The sequence below is a fragment of the Numenius arquata genome, chromosome 9 (assembly GCF_964106895.1).
Source record: "Numenius arquata chromosome 9, bNumArq3.hap1.1, whole genome shotgun sequence".
In the NCBI taxonomy this organism is placed as follows: Eukaryota; Metazoa; Chordata; class Aves; order Charadriiformes; family Scolopacidae; genus Numenius; species Numenius arquata.
In genome coordinates, this window is record NC_133584.1 from 56,150,939 (window position 1) to 56,173,538 (window position 22,600).

The 22,600-nt window shown below is 35.9% G+C and overlaps 2 protein-coding genes across 2 annotated transcripts in view; one reads left to right on the forward strand and one right to left on the reverse strand.

Annotated features, from left to right (window-relative positions):
- RUNX2 (RUNX family transcription factor 2) overlaps positions 1 to 22,600 on the reverse strand; it is a 155,987-nt gene that overhangs the window by 114,450 nt on the left and 18,937 nt on the right. The window lies entirely within an intron of this gene.
- Positions 1 to 22,600, forward strand: part of SUPT3H (SPT3 homolog, SAGA and STAGA complex component) — a 266,177-nt gene that overhangs the window by 2,167 nt on the left and 241,410 nt on the right. Inside the window, exon 2 of the mRNA XM_074154130.1 lies at positions 7,983 to 8,077. Coding sequence (XP_074010231.1) covers positions 7,983 to 8,077 — 95 coding nt within the window. The remainder of the gene's footprint in view (positions 1 to 7,982; positions 8,078 to 22,600) is intronic.

Sequence of the window (22,600 nt, forward strand, 5' to 3'; positions counted from 1 at the left end):
AGTAAGCTACAAGTGTTTTTAAGAATTACTTACATATAATAGTTTAGAGCAACAGTGATCATTGTTCATGTTGTTATTGCCATTCTGATGGGATGCCCTCAAGCAGTGAGACCAGTGTCTTTCTAGGCCATTATTGCAAATGTGTTTTAAGGCATGAGGCCGAACCTAAGCAGTGTAACTATACCATAGAAACTAATTGAGTTAATGCTCTTGTTGCAATTGTGAAATATCCAAATGTGTAGATATACAGAGTATGTAAAGAAAAGGAAACTAGTTAGGCTCATGTTCTCATGGAACCAGGCAGTAGCGACTCAGTTATGAACTTATCTGGAGCTGATCAGAAAACTGCATGTCAAAGGTACTGAGAATGATATTGATTAGATCTGTAATCTGTTTCAGATACTTGGCATTCGTAGTGCTACATATAATTATTTGAAGTAATCTTAATACATGTTCATTTGCAAGCTAATGCAGAATAAATTTCTATTTATAAATAATCTTTGGCTTTTCTCTACCCCTGTATTTTGCATACATTTGAAGTATTACATTTGATTACAATCAGACATTCACAGAGTCAACTGCAAAGTTTCTAGTTCACACAGCTCCTTAAACTGTCATAGAAAAAGTAACAGTACTGGTAAAAAGGGGCCGAGAGCTTGTATGGAAGAGGTGATCTGAAGCACCGAGGTATTGGCCTCATTTTTGCTGATGTGTCTCAGGTAAATCATAAGAATTATCAATGCAGCGGAGTTAAGCGCTTTTAAAAATCATGTGCTTAAATAGTGAAGAAAAATGTGTATTTTCAAATAAACAAGAATATATTTTAGGAGAAACCTGTTGGACACCATCTGTGACTCAGAGATCTCTGCAAGGGGTTGGTGTCCTGAATGTTACTGACTTACTGTTAGGTCTATTTCTTAAGAAGTAATTTTCGTGGTTGTAATTTGTATTAAAGCTGTGGCTGTCTTTTTCCTGTAGTTTCCCTTGTGCTAGGTGTTGTGTAAATAAACAATGGAGGTAGACATTTTCTGCTCTAGAGGATTTAGACTTATGGTGGCAAGCAGTGATTTCAGAAAGAAGAGGAACAGTTCAACAACAAGAATTGGAGAAATTTCTTATAATCTCAGCTATGTATTTGGCTAGTCATTCTTGATTAGGAATTTTTGATACATACATTGATGCCCTAACTTAAGAGCAAAAGTATGCCCTTAGGGGCAAAGTATGAAATTCCTGATATCACAGAATGTTCAGTTAAGGTCAGGGTGGGACTATATTATGAAATTATTTTAATTGTGTTTCAAATAGGGCACTAAACACAGCTCAGGGTGACGTGAAAGAAGGAGGATTGATGTAATCATGATAGGTTGGGAAGATGATGCTGTCTTGAAAGAAGTTGAACAGATGAAGACGGGTGAAAGTCTAGAGAGAAATTATACCCAGGAAAGTTTAAGTTAAAGCTAATGGCAAGAAGGGGATAAACTTGGTTGTGTTTTACAGAGAATACAACTGCGTTAGCAAAACCTTACATTTTAAGTTACTTTAAATGGAACTAAAGGTAAATGGGAACTACGATGGCTAAAATGGGTTGGTATGTCAGCAGATGGGCAGTAAAGCGTACTGGCGGAGCTAACCTGACATCTGCATATTCACAAAGGAATGTTTTACTCCTCATGAAAAAGCAAAATACTGAGTAAGTTGCAGGCTGGGGTCTGTTCATCTACGCATGCTGGAGTCGAGTACGTAAGTTCCTAATGATTTGAAGCCGTTTTTATCACAAGACTCTCAAGCACATCTTATATTGCCTTCACTGAAAACTGTCAGTGGTTACCGCAGGAAGGTCATGGTCACTAAATTGCCTGTCTATACAATTATTAAATTAATGGTATGGAAGATTCAGAATACTACTAAAATAATTGCTGGCCCAAACAAAGTTATGGTTACAGGAGCCAGATTTGAGAACCTATGGAAACTTTGCTGTTAGTTACAGGTTGTCTGATCTCTACGCTGTTTTGTTAAAGCATATTTAAGAAGGAAGAAAAAAGTCATTGATTATTAATTTGCAGTGCCATTAACTGCCAAATGTGGCGTGGGTTTCTGCAAAAAGTGCTGCACGTTCGGTTCAGAGGGAGATGGGCCTATACATTAGATTCCTTTTCCCTGTTTTCTTGGTTAAAAAGAAATAAATCACTTCTGGGGAAGGACAGAGCCCTCATTAGACTGGAGTTAGAGACTCTGAGAAGTGTTTGTAAACATCTCCAGATGTGGAGGCGTACCTCTTGTGTAACGTTATGCTCTATGTTTCTCAATCTCGAATAAAATAGTTACATCTGTGTATTAATATTCTTTCAGTAGTCCAGACCGTTCTGTGGTCTGTTTCAGAAGAGGCTTAAATAACTGTCATGTCTAACTCATGGGTGAACAAATAATAGCCTAAAACATGAGGATATGGAGAGTAATTTTAAGTAAAATACAACAGTTATTATGCAGAATGGTGTCAGAAGGTTGTGCTTTAGTCTGTAGTTGGTTAGTGACTCTTCTTTCCCTGCAAACTCGGTGAGTTGTGCTCGTTTACTGCTTTCATTTTAAGGTCTTTGGTAACATTAATGCACAAAGACACTTTCTTATGAGAAGTAGAAGTGAACATTAAGGATTATTTTATCTCCAGGGATGTGAAACAAGGACAGTTTTAAAGATAAAATCAATAAGATGCATTTTATTCTTTGCACCAAAATCTATACTTTCATGAATTTGAAAATTTGTTTTACCCTTTCTTACCAGACATGTGCGTTTCTTCTGTAACTTCTAAATGGGAATGACTGACTGAATTGCCTTATAAGTGATGCTCAGCTGTATTCCTTATATTTGCGTGGGCTTTCCAAGCATCTTTCATTCCAAGAAAGAGTGTCGTGGTTAAAGATGAGATGCTTGTTTGCCTGGGTGGTGAAAGCTGGGCTGTGCATTGACAGCTCTAAGATGATTATCTCTTTCTGGTGTTCACTTTAAAATAAAACTATCGCAAGCATCTAGTCTATCAGGTAATAAATGGAAGCAGCAGTAGCAGATGTAATGTGTTATCCTTAGCATGAATAGTGCATGCATTCTGCTTTGTGATACTTTGTTAATTAATTAAAAAAAAAATGAAAGAAAGCTGAGATTGCATCCCTGGCTTTGAACAAAATTATTGTGTGCAGACCTGGTGCAGATGTGTCACTGCCTGCCCACAGATTGCTTCTAATCCTGGCTTTGGTCTGACTGCTCCTTGAAAGTTTGTGCCTTTTGCTTTATCTGCTTGGCTTTTAAAAAGACCACATTTAGGGAATATGGAAGTTTTCTTACTGCCTATAAACAAAGCCATTTCTTAACTGTTACAAAACAAGCTGATTTTTTTTTTTTTGGACCTGAACAGGTTAGAGGATGATAAAGGAGTTTCATTATACATTTTGAATCATTAATTTGCTGTAAAATCTAGGCCATCCGTGCATTTATCTGAGACTGTTTAGAGTGTTTCTACTTCCAGCCTGCTTCAACAGCTCAGGAGAATTTAAGGACTTAATACTCTAGTGTTTTAATTTTCAGTTATTCCATGCTACTGGGAGAGTGGGTGATCAGCTAAACAACATACGTACTCCAGTATTTGGTTATGGGTTATTGGGTTTTTTAACTTTTTTATTTTTAATTAATTTTGAGCATACACTTAGAAAGCCAGTCTTGCATGTGTTCAACAGTGTTTATGGTTGTGTTTTTGTTTTTTAAAAGAAGTGCACTAACAAAAAAAATCTATATTTCCTGCAGTTAATTAAGTTCTTACATCTCCAGTCCTAGAAGACTGTTGTCTTATACTCTCTAGTCTGCTACTGAGGCCACGTGTGCGGTAAAATACTCAGTGGTAACAGACTAGTTAATCTAATTACTCTGAAGTAGAGGGTGTGAAAACTAAAGCATTAATTTTAATTTTGTGTTAATTCATAGTCATCTTGGCTCTTATTTCCTTTCAGGTTTGTTTGGGTTTATATAAATGAAAATGTGTCAGGCTTTACATTTTTGCATGATTTCAGGTTATATGCGAAATGTATTTATGAAAGGCAAGAGGAGAGGACTGATGCAGTAACCACACTAGATGAATTAAGTCATCATAGTAGTAAATTCTACTCTAATGCATTATTTAATGCAAAAATTTATGTAGGGGCACTGCTTTTTTGGGTAATTCTGCACCCTCTTTAGCCTGTAACAGAGACATCAGGTGTGTGAGATTCCACTTTTGTTATAAACTCACCCAGTTTAGATTTCTTACGTCTTTTTTTTTTTTTGTGTGTGTGTGAAAGCTGTAGTTATATTAATGTTCACTTTTCCTGATTGAGTTTAGATCAATTATTGAACAGATGTATTGGAAGACTGTTCTGTACTGATTGTTTGGATGCACCATTCTCTTAGATCCTTGTGTGACATTTTGGCAGGGGTGACTGGTGAAAGTATTTGAGTAGCATTTCAAAAGACGGAGGTGTTGACTATGAGTGTGTGTGTGTACACATATATGTATTTTTAAGAATGCCTACGTATGTCCCAAATGATATGAAATAGCTCAGAAATTTGGTGCTCTACACTTATGGGCTGGATGTATAGCCTGTATATTAAATTCAAGTTTTAGGAGCAGTAGAATTTCAATTTTTACACATCTCTCAATTTGATCTTGAATAATAGATGGATTGTAGAGGTGATGTATTGGTTGGACAACCATCGATGTGAGTGAGTATTGCCTGATGCTTTTGGAGTGGTTATGGGTATGAAGGATGGCTGTGAAATGAAAATCTGCCCAAGGTGTCTCACGTTGGTGGGAAGTATGGGCCCAAACTTGACAAGAAATGACTTTGTTTCCCTCAACAGAGAACTCTCTTGTTCTGCTGATTCATATGGAACAAGTACTGTTTTCTGTGGTGACTTTTCAATGTAAAAGACATTGAGATTACAGTAGGTGCTTTTAAATATTTGTATTAATAATTATATATACCTTTTAAGGTCTATTCCTATTATATATTTGATTGCAATATTTTCCTTATGGGAAAAGAATTTGTAAAAGCTGGACCTATTTGGATAGGAACTCATAATTACTAGTCCAAATAGTGTTAATCAGAAGCTATCTTCTCCTTGCTAAAGTTTATGATTAAAATACAGCATGTTGAAATAATCTGTGACCTAATCTGAACATCTGAATTCATTTTGTGGAATATGGCAAACAGCTGCATTTCAGTTGGGAGCTAAAACAAGTACAGTATATTGACCCATTGAAGATTACAGTAGGCTTTTCAGTTCCATGTTAGCTGTACTTATTGAAGAAAATTGATTTGAGAGTGCTTCTGCTTTTGAATGATTTTTTTCTTTTTTTTTTTTTTAATGTCCGGAAGAAAGGAAATAGAACATAAGGACGATGGGACTTTGATGTGTAAAGAAGTTAATTATCTAAACCATCAAACAAAACGTGGGCTGTGGAAGTAATTATTGTAAAGGGTCTGACGAAGCCTGACAAGCTGTTGGTTTTTTATGTCAAGAAAATGCTGTACACCTGCTTGATTTGAAAGTTAAATCATTTGGTTGCAATAGGAAGACCAAGGTTTTTAGCTGAAGCAGTAGCTGATAAGCTTTCAGCTCTGAAACCTGCTGGTACTTACGCAAATGTACAGCCCTCCAAGTTTTTTTAATTAAACTGTTCTTGTCCACTTAGAGGGGTAGGAACCTTAAAAACTCTTTACTCCAGAATAGGACATGCATGAATCCCAAGTGTTATACTGTGAGGAGGCAACTCTGGAATTATGTCCCATGTTTTTTGGGAGAGTGCTTCATAAATTAGCAGACCAGAACCCCATGGATAAAGCAAAATGTCTGCCCTGGATTTAAAAAAAAAAAAAATAGCCATATGCTTTAAATGATGTAGTTAGTTGGGGAAAACAAAAACAACCAACCAACCCCAAAAAAGCCAAACTTGTTAAAACCTGAAGTCTTTGTATATTAGTCAGCTTTTAAACTATAAGGTATACGATGGATATGTTTTAGGACTACAGCTGTTTCAGAAAGTATTAACTGAGGCATTTCCCTAACTACTTTCTGTAGGGTTTGGGTAAAATATAGACTTTACAGTGTATTAATTTACATTTAGGAATATTGATAGTGTGATATTGGATATATATAGCTACTAAAATGAATTGTAATCAGTCCCAGGCAAATAGTGAACAGTAAAACACATATAAACTTCCAAGTCTTTGGGCTGTTCTGGGTACCATTGCAGCTTCTGCTTCTCTCCCTTCCATGTGTACATAGACTCTTCCTAGAAATACTCTATCCTCTTCCTTCATGTTATAGATGTTTTTTACTTTGTTTGTTTGTTTGTTTTTTAACTTGCTAATTTGACTGTTTAGATTATATGAGTCTCTTTGGTAACTGCTGGTTGTGGCAGGATCCTGCCAACGCTTAAGCCTGGTGTGTAACTACTTAAGTGATTAAAATCAGACTTCAGTGGGAGTAAACTTGTGATTAAAGTTACACATGTGCGTAAGTGCTTGCAGGATGGGGACCTAAATTAGAATCTGCTTGAAGATGAATGGGAGTCTGTGAAAATCTACTTAAAAGCATTAATAAGAAAAGTAAACTTATATCTAAATGCATAAACTTCTTATTTTTACTGTTCATCCTTATGCTGTTATGTCATTAGCCTTTCAAAACAGTTATTTTGTTAATTTTTGAAATTATTTTATGCTTTGTATTTAGAGTATTACAAGCTCTATTAAAGCAAAGCATAATATTTGTGATTGATTGCAATGCTTTTAATGGCATTTAGTATAGATACGGTCATGTACTTTTAGATTGCATTTTAGAAAAGAAATCTATCTTAACTGTATAAATTTAGAAGTGGAGAAAGGAAGGATCTCTTTAGAGGCCTTACAGCAAAGCAGACTATCTTAATGTATGGTTTTCGTTGTCATTACTACTGCTCCTACTAATGGTACAAGAAATGAGCAGTAAAACTCAACTGTTACTAGTGTGCAGCAATCTAGAAGAGGAAGAAATGTAGTGAGAATATATTCAGGAGAAATATTATCAGGAGGCTTACATAGTGTGTGCAGGTCTTTGTTAAAAAATTTCTTGAAGGGGAAAAATGAAAATCCCTATTCTGTATTCATAGAGTTTTCCAAAATTAGATAAATTTTGATTTTTTTTCACTGTTTCAATAAATGAAGTTATTGTTATAAATGAAACTATTTAAAGGCATTTGACTTGGCTTTTATTAAAGAGGGAAATGTAGATGCCTTAATTCATCGAATAAGAGTAGAAGTGTCTTGGTTTGGAGTTTTTAATGAGAAATTTGTATAGGAAAGCCATAAACATTTTGTATAAAGATAGTACCTTTAGTCATATAAGTCCTACGATGATGTTCAGGTCCTACTCTTTCTAGCGCAGTTCTGTTTTGAAGACTTAAGTAATATGTGTACATAAAGCTGGTGTTTTAGAAAGGAAGCTTGTGATCTTGGTGCTCATCAAGTTTTATCTGGCTTCCTCTGAGATTCTGTTTTACTCCTCTTAATCTCAGTGGAGACAGTGCAGATGTGATTTACTAGTGCTTGGGATACTGCAGGAGTATAAAAGGATGTTGTGGGTATCAAGGGACTGGTGTCTAGGAATACCATGTATTTCAGAATACCAGGTTTTTTTTCTTCAATACTTTTCCAGTGGTGTTCCTAGGGTACCTCTAAATGGGTTGCTGAGATGATATTTTTAAAAATAGCGCACGTTTCCGATACTTGGGTTGCAATAAACATCAACTCCCTGATGTTTTCCCCAGTATCTCAGGCTTCTTTTTGCATGCAGATTCTTTGCATTAAAGTCTACCCCTAAATCTTTTCTTCCCTTTTGAATATCTAGTGTGAAGCATACATATGTTCTCTTTAAAATAAAATATAAGTATCTTAAATGCTGTTATTTCTTTGTTTACTCAGATGAGCAGCACTGTGGCAAGCCCGATGTCAACTATTGCCTCTTCAAGCACTGGAAGAAAATCGACAAGCTTTACACCTGAATTGCAAAGTATGATGTAAGTAATCAGTCAAAATATCTGGTAATATCTACATTTTGTATGCATCTTTTAGCTAGTTTCTTAGAATGTATGTATAAGGGTGTTGGGGAGGAAAGAGCAGGTATTAGTGATGGAATTGTTGGTGTTTTGCTTCTGATTTATAAAACGTTCAGAGGTGAGTTAGATAAATAAAGAACACATGCTGTATCCAAAGGAGAGAAAAGAAAGCTGAGTAAAGAAATGCATTTTTAATATACTTCAGAAGTCATTAGAGACCTGTATTTCGCAGTCCTGCATCGAAGAAAGCCAAGCTTCCTGTTGTCATATATGCTTATTTAAACAAATATTTTGTATTACTGTCTTTCAGTGCTAATACAGAGAGGTAGACTACAGAGATCATAATATTGCTGATTCTATTAAGAGTTCCCTGTCCAAAAGTAGAAGATGCAATTTGTTCTCAGTTAAATGTGCATAAGAAACTACTACATTGTTAAGCGGATGATGGGGTACGTTCCACCGGAGTGTATTTTAAATGAGATAATGAACTGTTTCCTGTGCATTGACTCTTCTAAAGCAGATGAGTACTTTGTTACAAACCCAGGGGTTTGCTGGCTTGAGTTCTTTTCAGATAGAAAAATATTAGTTCTCTCCTTCAAGAGACTTCTGTTTAGTTATTTTTTACATTTATTGTGGTCATCTACACTGGAAAACGTAAGTGTTGTTCTTGGTGGAGAAAATAACTGTGTTTGAAAAACAAAGGAGCAGCCGTGAAGTTTGGAGTCAAAGTAGCCTGTGCATCTATTCAGATCACTATCTGGGGAGCCTGCGTTTTATTTAATTGTGGACTTCCTGATAAAGTATTTTGAAAGTACCCTCCCCGCCAGTATACACATGATTCTGTCAGAATATAGAAGTTATTGTTGGCCATATAAATGGAAGAAGTAGACATTTTCCTTTTGCTTCAGAACTGGTGCAGTTAGACTTTGAAAGCTATGCAAACAGATCTGTGCTTTAGAGTAACAGTTTTCGCAGTCTCATTAAACTAGAAGGACCTGAAGAAATTCCTTGAATGTAAGGAGCACATTGAAAGTTACATTTTTATTGTTTGCTGGAAAAAAGGAGACTTTTGAAATGATAAAGTGCAAGGGATGAACCATGTGGAGAAAAAAAATGACAGCTGTTTCTTTTGGCCAGGGCCGCAAAATGAAGTTACCACTTTAAAAGAACTTTCCAGGCTCTGACAGAAGCTGACATTTTTTATAAACTACATAATTTAGGAAGTTACAGATTCTCCCATTTAGGCAATGTTTAACAAATCCATGCTGACATCTTCAGATCCTGGGAAATAGCAAAGGCTGGAGCATTACAGTGCAAAAAAGGTAACAACTTTCTTTAAGAAAATAGTGATTATATCTGCATAGTTTTCTATTGTGAAGTTGTGTAGGATCACCTGTTTCCTATGGACTGTCATCCGTATGGAGTAATATCAAGAGTAACTTCAGCTTGTCCTGACTATTAGTTTATTATTGCGAGCACTTAAGTGTTGAATCAGGGTTTGATTCCCCAGAATGCTTAAATTTATAGGTAATATTAAGCTTGTGAGTAATCCTGTTTGAGGTGAGAAGGTTATTTCTGTGCTACGTCTGTTACACGTGCTACACCTATTTCTGAATCACAGCATTCGGGAATGAGCTGAATCCTTTTGTAGAATTATGTTTTTATAAGCTCACAACTATTTTTCTACTGTATTTGAGAAGGCAGGAAATGTATGTCCTGAAATGAAATCCCAAAATACTGCAGAAAAGCTGTCTTAAAATATATCCAAGTTTTTCATAGTGTACACATATATATTTATTTAACGAATAAAACAGTTCTGTATTTCCACTGATTAAGGATATTTAAAGTATTTACTTGGATTTGAAGAAATTTTTGTTTGTCAGAAAAGAAATAATCTGTTTTGTATGATGTCTAATGCTTGTGTAAGTAGTATTAAGTATAACTAGTGATAGTACTGAACATGTTGATTACCTTAAGAGGAATACAGATTTAATTAAAACTATCAGACTGTCACAGACCACCCAAATGCATGTCAATTTACACTGGAGGTGTTGGCTTTTAATTGTTAAGACCTTGGAGTTACTTGATATTTATCTTACGATCATTTCGAAGAGTGTTATGCTATGTAGATTTTTGCTTTGACTCCCACATCCTTTATTTGTATTTGGATATTTTATTATGTTACCATAGAACTTAAAGCAGTAGGTGTTAATAATTTAAAAGAGTTTTCAGCAAGTCTAGTGGATTTTGCTGAGGTTTGTTCTACAAAGCTTCATTTCACTGATGTACAACCTGTTCCCAAACTAGCAGCTCACCTTAGGTCAGTTGCACTTAAATTATAGTCCTGCTCAGTAGATTCACAACCATGATGATTTCACAGTAGCCATTAAAATTCGTAATTTAGTTGTGATCAAATATTTTGTAATATAAGCACTACTGAATAGACTGAATTCCTGCAAACCATGAAGTTCTAAACACTTGTATTGAACAATATGCAGATGAAGAGAGTGGTGGTTTTTTTTTTTTCTCCTCAGTAAAATATCTTGGTTTTTTTAAGCTATTCTAAGTATTTACAAAAATACTAATTACCGTGGTCTGAAGTTATTTGAAAAGTTGTTTTTATTGATTCTGTGTGGGATTTTCTTCCCCCCCCGCACCGAAAACTCACATGCAGAGAGGCCGTACTCAAGATTAGTTTAGGTTATCAACAGAATACTTTCAAGAAATCTTATGAGTAAAATCTTTCAAATGGCAAACATGTTTAAAACTAATATGATTCAAAACCTTCAATTTCCTACAACTTGATCCTGCAGGTGACCCAGTGTTGAACTTTGCATATTTCAGTAATTTTATGACAGCTAAGTGTTTGTAGAATTGTGCTCCAAATCGATGATAAACCTTTGAATGATATTGTATGTAGTAGTAGTTAGTTAAACGTCCATATGGAAGGGTGTGTTTTTTTTGTCTACTGCATTTTTTTGTGCCTCAACAGGCAGGCTGTATTACCACACTAACGCAATTCATTTGAGGTGCAGGGAAGTAGCTGTGAGGACACAGCTGTAGGAAGAAAACCTTTAATATCTGCTTGAACCAGATGCTTTTCTGGTATCGCTTTTTTGTAAAAATACATAGTTCGAGTAAATGGATGGCCATATTTATCTTTTAGGCTTGCAGCAACATGAATTGTCAGCTTGATAATATATTATTTAAACTGAATCAAGAGGCTGATTTATATTCAGCCACAACACCCAGATTGTGTCTGGAAATATTCTGAATTAAGTGCATTAAAAGCTGCTGTTTTCCTCCTCTTTGTATGTAAATTGAATATCTATAATAGAAATTAAACCTGGTTTCATAATAGCTCTTAAGGTTGACTTTGTACCAAAAGTCAAAATTTGATGTTACAACGTTATAAAGATAACTTCAGTGATGGAGGTAGTGGAGAAAACAATGGTCCTGTTGGTTTTATCTAAGACTTTCTAGTTATTCATTATATTTGCTGTAGTGAGTATTAAAATAATAGTGTCCACTGACATAGTATCAAACTTAGTATTGCTACTAATTGATAGTTTCTTTCCAGACAGTGAAAGTCTGTCCAGTTCTTATTTCAGCGTTCTCCAGCTTGTGGCTTGTACCCATCTCTAATATAGTCCAATGGTGTGTTAGTGTGCAGTAGAGATCTTAATAAAAACTTTATATTCCCTTTTTACTTAGCAATATATTACTTATAATCTATTCTTTCTTTTTTAACATGTAGCAAATTATGGGAGAGACTTGGTAAGAGTTGAGGCTAGTTTTTAAATCTTTATTTCATGAAGAGTCCTTGGATATGTATGTCCAACTCTAAATATATTTCCAGGCTCCCTGTTACTAATGTATTTGAATGCTTTCTCAATATTCATAACTTTTCTCCTGTCCTTCTCCATTTTTATGGACTGATGCGTATGTGCGTTTTGTGTCATTGTTCATATGTATATATATCACAAGAATCAAGCAAGGAAAAACTAAGCGAAGGACTTCAGTTTTGCTGACACTGGCTGTTTTTTTTTTGTTGAATTAACATATTTCATTAAGGTAAAGACTACGTATGATCCATCACCGATCTACTGACAGTTCTGATTGTTCAGTGTCTCTTTTTCCAGCAAACAGTGGTAGAAAAAGCAATTAATATTGAGCACAGGTAGGTTGAATGTAGGACAGGAAGTTTGGTAATAAGAAGAACCCAAACTTGGAGTGTTCAGTTTGGGAAAGTGATGAAGAATCATCTCAGAGGTGAAATTCCTGTCTGAATACTTTCACAGTCTAAAAAAAACCTGAGAGAAGGTCTTTTATGAATTTAATGAAGGTTACATCAGGTGGAGAAGTCGTGGTTCAGTCATGGTTTTTTATATATACATATGTGTATGTTCGGAGGTACATTTATATCTATAAGGACAGCGAATGCTATAGCTAAGTAGCATATCTAAACCTATCTGTGGAGAAGGGTATGGATAGGCAACAGTTTTGAGTTGAGTAACTTGCATTCCATTTTTTTAAGTTCTTTTTCAGATACTTATAACTAATTCTGGTGATGAAAAATGTTTCTTTCAGTAGCTTGTGCTAAATGGCAAATTTGAACAAGTTTTTTGTTTCAATTCAGAGTTATCAGTGCGTGGAAAAAACCCCTTGTATTTCCTTCTGTTCCTTTTATAAATGCCTGCTGCAGTAGTTGAAACAAAGTTAGGAACTTGTTTTGACTGACTTTGCGGATCTATGGCATTGGCGTTGGTGGAGAAGTTGCAGAGCTTGAAGGAAAACTCCATAGTTCTATTCTTGCCTTTGTTAATTTTCAGCTTGCAAGTGTCACAGGTGGTTATTCAGAAACAATAGAGGATACAAAGCGCCTATCTTCTGTCTCCCTATTTTTTCCTATTTTTTCATTTTCTCTCCCACCATTTGTTAAAACAGATTAAGAAACCACAAGACAACATAAAATACCTTTAGAAATTTGTAAAGCTGATAACTAGTGACTGCCAGTTCTACTGGGACATGGTGTGTATTTCATTGTACTCAAGAAAAATGGGGGAAGGTGAGTTAGGCTTTGTCTTTGCGTTGCCAGTGTTATTTCCTCTTACTAAGATTAATCTGGTATTTTTGATCTTTCTAATGCTACTGATTGTGCTGCACAAATTACCCACAGGAAAGGAATAGAAAATACTCTGTGTGTGTGCATGTAGAATGTAAGAAACTAAAACAAATGGAAAACGTCTCTATTGAGCTTAATACAATGTTATGTGTCTTCTGTTCTTTTCATTTCCTTTTTTCACTTTTCCATCGATTACTTCTGGGAATATAACATAGAACGTTATGGAGAATAACATCTCTCTTGCTGACCATGAAGGCTTTCCGCTGGAGTACTCTTTCAGTAATGGCTTCCTACATGCTGGGACTTTGCTGTGTAATGGAGCCAACTTTCAAGACCCGCCTGGATGCAGTCCTGAGTTGCTATAGGCAATCCTGCTTTGGCAGGGGACTTGGACTAGATGATCTCTGGAAGGTCCCTTCCAACTCCAACAATTCTGTGATTCCCATTGTAATATTTTCAGTAATATTTGCCAGTTCAAACTGGCTAGAAGAGCCAGTTTGGTTCTGGTTCTAGACCTCTAGTCACTCATGAGTTGTCTAGGTTGAGCATACTTTTATTTTAGACTCACAGGCATTGCATGGTATGAATATTTGTTTTCTTCTTTCCTATAAACAATGTGATCTTATAAAATCTACTCTTTTTATTGTTTATGGTGACCTTATCAATCAAATTATTTTTAGGGATTAGTGTTCCTAGAACTCTCTTCTACTTATTTAGGATTTCTCATCCATACTCAGATGACAATATCTTAAGAAATAACATTCTAAATTTTTCAATGTGAAATTAAATTCTCAAAAGTATGATCTCTGATCTGATCTTTTCTCCACTGATGCATTTGGATAACCCCTGCTGTCTTGAGTTGGATTACAATTTGTTTGGAACTGAATGCCCTGGAAGATTTCACTGATTTTTTCTAGCATCAGATGTTAAATTTGTTTTCAAATACAGAAATGCAAATTCTTTTTCATAATAACAGTGCTTATGTGTGCTAAAATAGTGTTTTCTTATCAGTTAGAAAGTTCAGGGAACTTGTTGATTGCTGCTGAAGAATTGTATACCGTATGTAACATTAAAGAAATGTTGTGATTCGTGCTGTGTGATCTGCACTTTGCCAGATTGGCGTGTGTTTGTGTGTTAATCCAGTTTTGAATATCAGAATAATTATAATGTAAGTACTTTGAGTCATTCAGATTACATGCTGACTAAAAAAAGAGACACAAAACACAATATGCATTTTGTGCTGCTTGCAAGACATAATTGAGTGTTGCATGTTTTACCTAAAGTGTTTTATTATATGGTGTAATAAGATAACTTTTAAAAGACATTTTGTTTGACAAGATTTTGGACAAGAGCTAGAAATCATTCTTTTTAACTGTTACAATCATCCTGCTACTTGGTTTTTGATAAACATCTAATTTTCCTATCCTACTCTTCAAAACGCAAGGGTGGTTTTTACATCTCTTTGTGATAACGGGTTTTGCTGCTGCTAAATCTAGTTCAGTTGTTAAACCAAGGCCTTGATTATTTTGTGGTTTTATGATTTTTTTTTTTCTATTATACCAAAATGTCTAAGCTTGACTCACCGTTGTGAGACAGATGTAAGCATAGATACAAGAGCTGCCATTCCCTTCATGGCAGGGTTCCTCGTGAGGAACCTCAGGGTTCCTGCCATTCCCTTCATGGCAGGGTTCCTCGTGAGGAACCTCAGGGTTCCTGCCATTCCCTCATGTCAGGCTCAGTTCTTCCATGAGAAGAAGAGAGTTTTTAGAGTACTGACTTTCATGTGTCTTAGGCTTCTCGGAATGCAGAGCACATGCGGACCCTGATTCTACTTGAAACAAGTAAATGATTATAGTGACTAGGAAGTTATGCTGAACAGACAGTCTGGATGATTGTTTTTAATAAAATGCTCCAGAATTTATATAGTGCGCAACACACAGTGAGCGTGTGCTTGGGTTGAATATTAATAATTTATTTTATCTGACTGTATGATGAGGTATGGTAGTACTCGCATAACCCTATTATGACTGTTACCTTATCGCTTCAGTTGGTCGTATGCTTATCCCTCTCTGCTTTGAAGTTGATCAGTAAAATCATCTGCCTTTTGGATGGTTCATTTGGAATGATAGTGGAAGAAAACAGCAGTAATGACCTGGCTGAGGGAGCACTCTGGTTAACCAAACTGTAATTTGGGATTGTAAAGAATTTCTTCTCTATTCTGTCCCATACTTGTTTACCATATTTGAATCCAGAATTGTGCTGAGATTGCGTTGTTCAAAAATAACCAGTTCAGCCTGCTGAGCTGAAATCCTTCTCTGCAAACATGCACAGGAGACTTTTTCCCACCCTGTTAGTAGAGAGACAGCGGAAGGGCAGTGGCAGCAGATGTGGGACTTGTTCATCAGATAGCGTGGTGCTTTTTTTGTCTACCTTGTTAAATACAGCAGGCAAGAGTGGTACGAAATAGACAACTAGGAGAACTAAGTTTTTCTTTTATAGGTAGGAGGAAGTACAGGAAGGATGTTCATTGGAGAGAGACCTTACTACAGCTCTTTCTGCTGCTGATGTGATATTTTTAAGCTTTTAAAGGCAGAGTCTCTTCTGTGTCTAGTGCTTAGTGCACCAGGATTGTGCTGAGGAGATCTGAAAGGGTTCTCATGACTGGTGATAAAAAATGCAAAAGCTGAAAATTGAGAGAGTTTGAGACCTATTTGAAAATTCATTCTTTCAGGCAACCACATCTCTACTGCATTTTAAAGTGTAGTTAGACCTCGCTTTTGTGATCCTGCAGTTTCATTTCACCTTTTCGTAGCAGAGTTTGCTTGAAAAACAGCCTGAACTTTGGCCTTACCAGTGTCAAACGTCATGTCTGACACATACTCGTTTTATCTCTTCCTTCTCTCATGTTTTCCTTAATTTTTTTTTTTTGTTGATGTTGAGTATCCTGTCCCTACTTATGCAGGGGGCAAAAGACTATGGGGGATCTTAATTAACATATGGATTAGTAGCTGGGCAGTCTTTTATATGGAGCAATCGCTGAATCTCTTTACAGACCTATGAAGGAATATACCCGTAACTAAGTTCGGAATTACGTTCGTACTTAGCTTGCAAAACAAACACGTGAAGGATGTTTTTATTAGGAAAGACTGGAGAGGTTAATCTGGATAACAGTTTTTACTATAAATGAAATTATAGTTTAGCACTGGTCTGGGTTATGTGCATCTTCTATTTCTGCTCTACTAGTACTATATTTTTCTTTTGCCAGTTCAAAGTTATTGTAAGTTTTGCAGTTAATTTGTGAAATCAGTTTTGATAAGTATGAGAAGAGTTCCTCTAAGTAAGGTTACAATGCATACAATTCTACTCAGCTTGTTCTGAATTGCATACAACTTCCCCCCCTTTAAAGGGAAGGGAAGGAGGTGACCCCCTTGACTTAACTGTGAGCTTCTGAGTTCTGCTCAAAACCAAAAGAGAAGTGTACCAGAGGTGGGAAAGCGGATGGATACCAGTTGAGAACTACATTGCCAGGGTGTGCAGAGATGCAGTTAGAAAAGCAAAAGCTCAGCTCAAATTGAAACTGGCAGGAGATGTCAAAAACAAGGAGAAGGGATTCTTCAGGTATGTAAATAACAAGCAGAAACAGAAGGAAAATATTGGCCCGCTCTTAAAACAGGAGAGGTGAGTTAGTCACCAACACTGCTGAAAAGGCAGAGGTTCTCAACACTTCCTTCACCTCCATCTTTACCAGCACTGTTGGGCCCCAGGCCTTGGGAACAACAGTGCAGGTTGATGCAAACAGAGACCCTCCAGAGAAGGGCCACCAAGGTGATCAAAGGACTGAGAAGCCTGCCATAGAGAGAACTGGGTTTGTTCAGTCTTGAGAAGAGGCGGCTTAGTGGAGACCTTATCACCACGATCCAGTATTTAAAGGGTGTCTACAAAGAGGATGGAGACTCTCTTTTTACAAGGAGTCACTTGGAAAAGATGAGGTATAATAGGTACAAGTTACTCCAGGGGAGATTTGATTTGGGACACGAGGAAAATTTTTCCCAATGAGAACAATCAGCCATTGGAATAATCTCTCCAGTAAAGCATAGGATTCCCCATCACTGGACACTTGTAAGATTCAGCTGGACAGGGTCAGCTGGGCCATCTTGTCTAGACTGTGCTTTTGCCACGAAAGGTTGGACCAGGTGATCCTTGAGGTCCCTTCCAGCCGGGTGTTCTATAATTCCAAATCCTATGTTTGAAATTTTATTCTGAATTGAAATATTTTAAGATAGATGGTTTCAGGATTCCGAGCTTAGATTCCTGAAACTTCAGGTTTTGACAGGTTGCTTTAAGGTATCATTTAATACCTAAGTAAAATATTTTAAAATTTGGAAATGATCTGTCTTACTTAAGTGATGCAACCAAACACTGATTAAGCCATAAACTAATGCATTAATCAAGTTCAGCATTTTCTGTTCTTTTCCCCAGTGTAATAACTTGCAATACGTTAGTTGTAGCAGACTGAACCTGGAAATCTATTCTAAATACAGCTATGACCATAACTGGCAGCTGTGTCTGTTCTTAACTGCTGAAGTCTTTAAACAACAGCTGCTTGCATTACTTGCAATCTCCATTTATTTGTTTTAGTCACTTTTAATTTGACAGTACAGATAGTATGTGTCAGTGTGCAGTGTTGTTATAGCACGTTATTCATCCTTACAGAACAGTAGGGTGATAGACATGGTAATTACTATTGACCTTTTCATTCTTCTGAAGTCATTCCACCCATTGGAGTTATTTCCAGTTGCATCAGATAATTTATTAAAAATTTACGATTAGAATATTACATAGATGACCGGAGTTAGAAGAAACTGCAGATCGCACTGTGTCCTAGGTAGCTAACTGGGAGTGTCTCTGTCATCTAGGTGCTATTTCTGGCTCATTCAACTATCTGCTCCGTGGCTTTGGACAGCAATACTTATCTTTTTTTTATTTTCTAAGGCACAAAGGCTGTATAATCCTTCCCAAGTTTTGCTGGACTGATGGTGAAGTCTGCCTCCCCTGGTACGTGGCTGTCCCTTCGGAGGTACGAGATAGTCAGCGGTTAGAGAAATGTGTTTGTGTTTTCCTGTATCATTGTGAGTTCAACCTAGTAATTTAGATTATGACGTTCTCCCTAAATTGGTCTGTGAGGTGATTAGTTTATCCTCAAATCCCACACTGGCTATGGGACTTACAATAAACTAGCTAAATAATGATAGATGGAATAACTTCTCTTCTTGCATAGTTTCTATATACTATAAATAAGTAAGACTATCAATTTTTTTTTAACATAACGAAGTGTATAAATGGCTTTATCATACTCATAATTTCCAGCTGATTGCTCTGCTTACTCTTCCATTTGACTGTATATATAGATATATATAACAAATATATAGTATACTATATATTAAATCTCACTGTCTCTTTTTATTATTTTTTAAGTTGCTGGTCCCATAGACCAGCATTTGATCTCTTTGTGTGTTTCTGTAAGGATCCTTCTATAAGGATGCACTAAGGCGTTGCAGTGATTAGAAGGGAACCCACCCTGCACTCCACACCTTCCATGGCTGTAGAATAACTGAATACTGTTTCTTTTAGCTTGGCTGTAGAAATGGTAAACAATAATTTAGTAGTTGTGATATATCTGGATGGCAGAAATGTCAGTAAGACTAATGGCTAAGTGGGAGGTGGGTGGAGAAAGGACAAGAAGGAGAATAGTCTAACGGCATGTGTTAGTTTATTCTGCAAAATGTTAGCAATGATTAGCTTTTTAGCTTTAAAAAAAACCACAACACTATCCAGAACATGTAGTTTGTGCTTAAAGTTTTTTGTTGTTTTTTTTTTTTTTTACCAGAAAATGCTGAGCAAACACCTTATTTGTTTTTCTGATTTGGTGATGGTGATGTTTTTTCTGCTTCAGTTTTTGAACAGAAAGCTATAAGCACTTTATGGTGTTAAAAAGCAGCAGCTTCTGACCTAATGTACCCTTCTCTGAACGATAATGTTTCTTTGTTACTTATTTTTAGCTCAGATTGTTTTTCTCCCCTTTCCCCCAACATGATTTGTACAACCTTTAGAAAATTGAGTAGTTGTGGTTTTGAATCATCCTTCGTTTCTAGACTGAATGAGTATTTCTGAAGAAGCACTGGCTTGCTTCTGAGTGAGCCTTTTTCTTACTTAAAAAGGCAACAGCCATGACACAGCCTTCCCCCCCCCGAAAAAAGAAGATGCAGCGCTGTAGACCCTTTAGTTGACTGTATTGTGACCCTGGAAGGGACAACATGTTAAGCACTCATTTAATTTTGTACCAATGCTATATTGCTAGCAGATGTCCTCTTGTTTTCCTTTAACCATGATTCAGAGTCATTTGGATAAAATATCTTGAAGGAGTATATTTTGGTCCTGAAATAAAGCATGACTCTCCATTTTGAAAGTATAGTAATACTTCATTATGAATCAGACTATATTTGACTCCTTGTTTGTGTGTAAAGCCTTCAGTATATCTAGTACAAGTCTAAATACTGTTATTTGTGCTTTTGGTGAGGCACAGCAAGATAGCATAAACATCTGATGTGTATACAGTGAACAACTAAAAAAAAAACCAAACAAAAACAAACAAACACCCCAAAAAAGCCTTACAGGAATAAATTTGAATTCCACAGAGTGTAAATAAATGCGACTGACCCTTTTAAATGTGGGAGAAAACAAATAATGAATTTCATGGCAAATTTTTTTTCCTATTAAAAAAGTTAATACTTTTATATTAGAAAAGATTCCTATTAATTCTACAAATAAGGTAGCTCCCCTGTAAACTAAGCTTGTAGTTCTTAGTTGTTGTGTAGTCTTTATATTCTGAGTTATTCATAGGAAATCAAGAATCTGAGCAATAGGCCTGTGCTTTTTTTGTGTGCTTATATGATATGGGTTTTCATTTAAATGAGTATGCACACACATGCTCATTCTCAACAGTTTGGCAGTATTTCTGCCCCGGTTAAATAATGATACCATAGAATGGAATAATAGAAAAATTTAGGTTGGAAGGGACTTACGGAGGGTGTTTGGTCCAAGCTACCTGCTTCAGACCTTAGATCAGGTTGCTCCACAACTATATGAGAAAAATGTGTATTTATTTTATAGTCTACTTTGTTTAAATGCTATAGCCTACAGTAGTAAACTGCTTTTTCTAATATAGCTAAGCTAGTGTAATTACTTTGGAAAAGCTTTTAAATGTAGACTAGACCTTAATATTAAGCAGCATCTAAAATTGCTAAATAATATTTAATTTTGATTCTCTGGAAAGTCCCTTTCACTAGCCAAGTTAAGAGGGGGAAAATATATAGTCCTTATGAAGGTATGTATGAGTGTGGTTTAATATCTGACTCCATACCTATGACTACTTTTTCTGCTAGACTGCAAAGCTACTGCAAATCTATATTTTAAAATGTAGACGTTGGAGTAATTCTGCGTATTTCCCTGAGAAAATATGATTTAAAGTTAACATCTCCAAGCCCAAACACTATTATCTGTTTCTAATTTTTGGAGAACTTGCACAAAAAATCAATAATTACTACTTTACAGACTTGCTTCTTAGTTATGATAACATGTTTTGTGTTACTGATAAAACTTGAGTTTATTTTCTGTAGCTATTACAGTGCTGAAGGTTGCTATAAAGGAATTTTTTATTTAAAGTAAGAAGTTTGAGCAAACCTGGAGACTTGATAAAGTATTTGGAAAGGATGTAAAAATACCCTTCTATCCCCCCCTTTTTTAGGGAAAAAAAGTATGATGTTTTAACTAAAATAACCTGTCTATTTCTTCATATTCATGTGTATATATATGCTTGTATACAACTGTAACATTGTGCTGACTTCCAGTTAATATTAATCTCTTTGTCTAACTATTTAGGAAGAGACATGGGAATGAAAAAGGGGGCAGGAAGAGGTTGATCTGTGAAAATGCATTTTCTTAACATCCCTTCACGTCTCCAAAAAGGTCCCTAAATTACTTAGTGTTTTGTTTAAATTGAATGCGTAACTGTATAGTTGGCACATTCACTAAAGCCAGATCTCTCTTCTACACTTATGTTTCATCTAATAATTTGGTAAAGTAGTTGAGTCAATAGCAGTAAAGGCTGCTGAATAACTCTGTCTCTTGATTTACAGCCTCAGTCATGAGGACTTCACTGTAGTATATTAGTTACCATAAAAAAAAAGATTGTGGCTTTTTTTGGGTAATTTATGCATGTTTGTGTATGTATTTATGGAGTTTAGAGAAAAAGAAACATTTATTAGTTGTGCTGTGCTGAGATAAGGAGGTGATTATTGACTAAAACTTTAATACATCATCTTTGTAAAGATTGTATGGCCATAGAATTCAGCATGACTTCATACTACAAGCTTTGATGTAAGAGAAACCAGTTTTCCTTATATTACCTACTAAGAGGGAATGTAAACTCTTTTAAGATGGTCATAGTAGTCTTTTTCTTTTTTTTTTTAATGCACAAAAATATTTTTGTTACCTTTTTAACTTCCTAAGCCTCTACTGATCTACCAGTAATTCCAATTTAGCTTTTGATAGTGGACAGATCAGTTGTGGGAATCAAGTTTTATGTAAATCTGAAACATGTAATACAAATAATGTAATTAAATTTAGCTGTATGCAAATTAACTTTAAAACTGTAGAGGTATAAATGCTGATTGTCTCTGAATAGGATTTATTATGAGAGTTACAGAAATGCTATTGATCTTGGACTTCTCAGTGTGTTTATGCCCCCTGAAATGAAATTGCAAGTTAGTAGGCCTATGGAGTGAATACTGAAAATCTACTGAACTGAACCAGCTTTAATACATGTTAAGCAGGGCTAGATGCATATCTGGTGGCTTGCAAGAGAGAAGTTCTGTAGCCAGTTGGCAAACTTCTGTATTCTCTGTTTCTCTATTAAATGCCGGCTCTATTCCTTCAAGAATGAGACTCTCTTTTGGAAAGAAATGCATTAAAACAAGCTCTGCCTGCGAGTTTGCACTGGCAGGATCTTCCACTCTGCCTGCCCAGGTAGGATCCTTCACACCCTGCTCTACCTGTGTGCCCAGTGCTGACTTTACAGTCACAACTCGGTATCTATTGGGTCCTGCCATGGTTCAGATGAGCGAAAAGATAAGTGATCAATTTATAGAAGGAGAGGTGAAACTATAAGGGTTCTTTCTAATGAATTATAGAATTATTTTTGAAAAAGCACTGTGGTGTTTGAATAATCAAACACTGGATCTGAATGAAACTGAATCAACCACTGGAGAATCTAGAATTTCTGGAGCCGGGATTAGGATGGC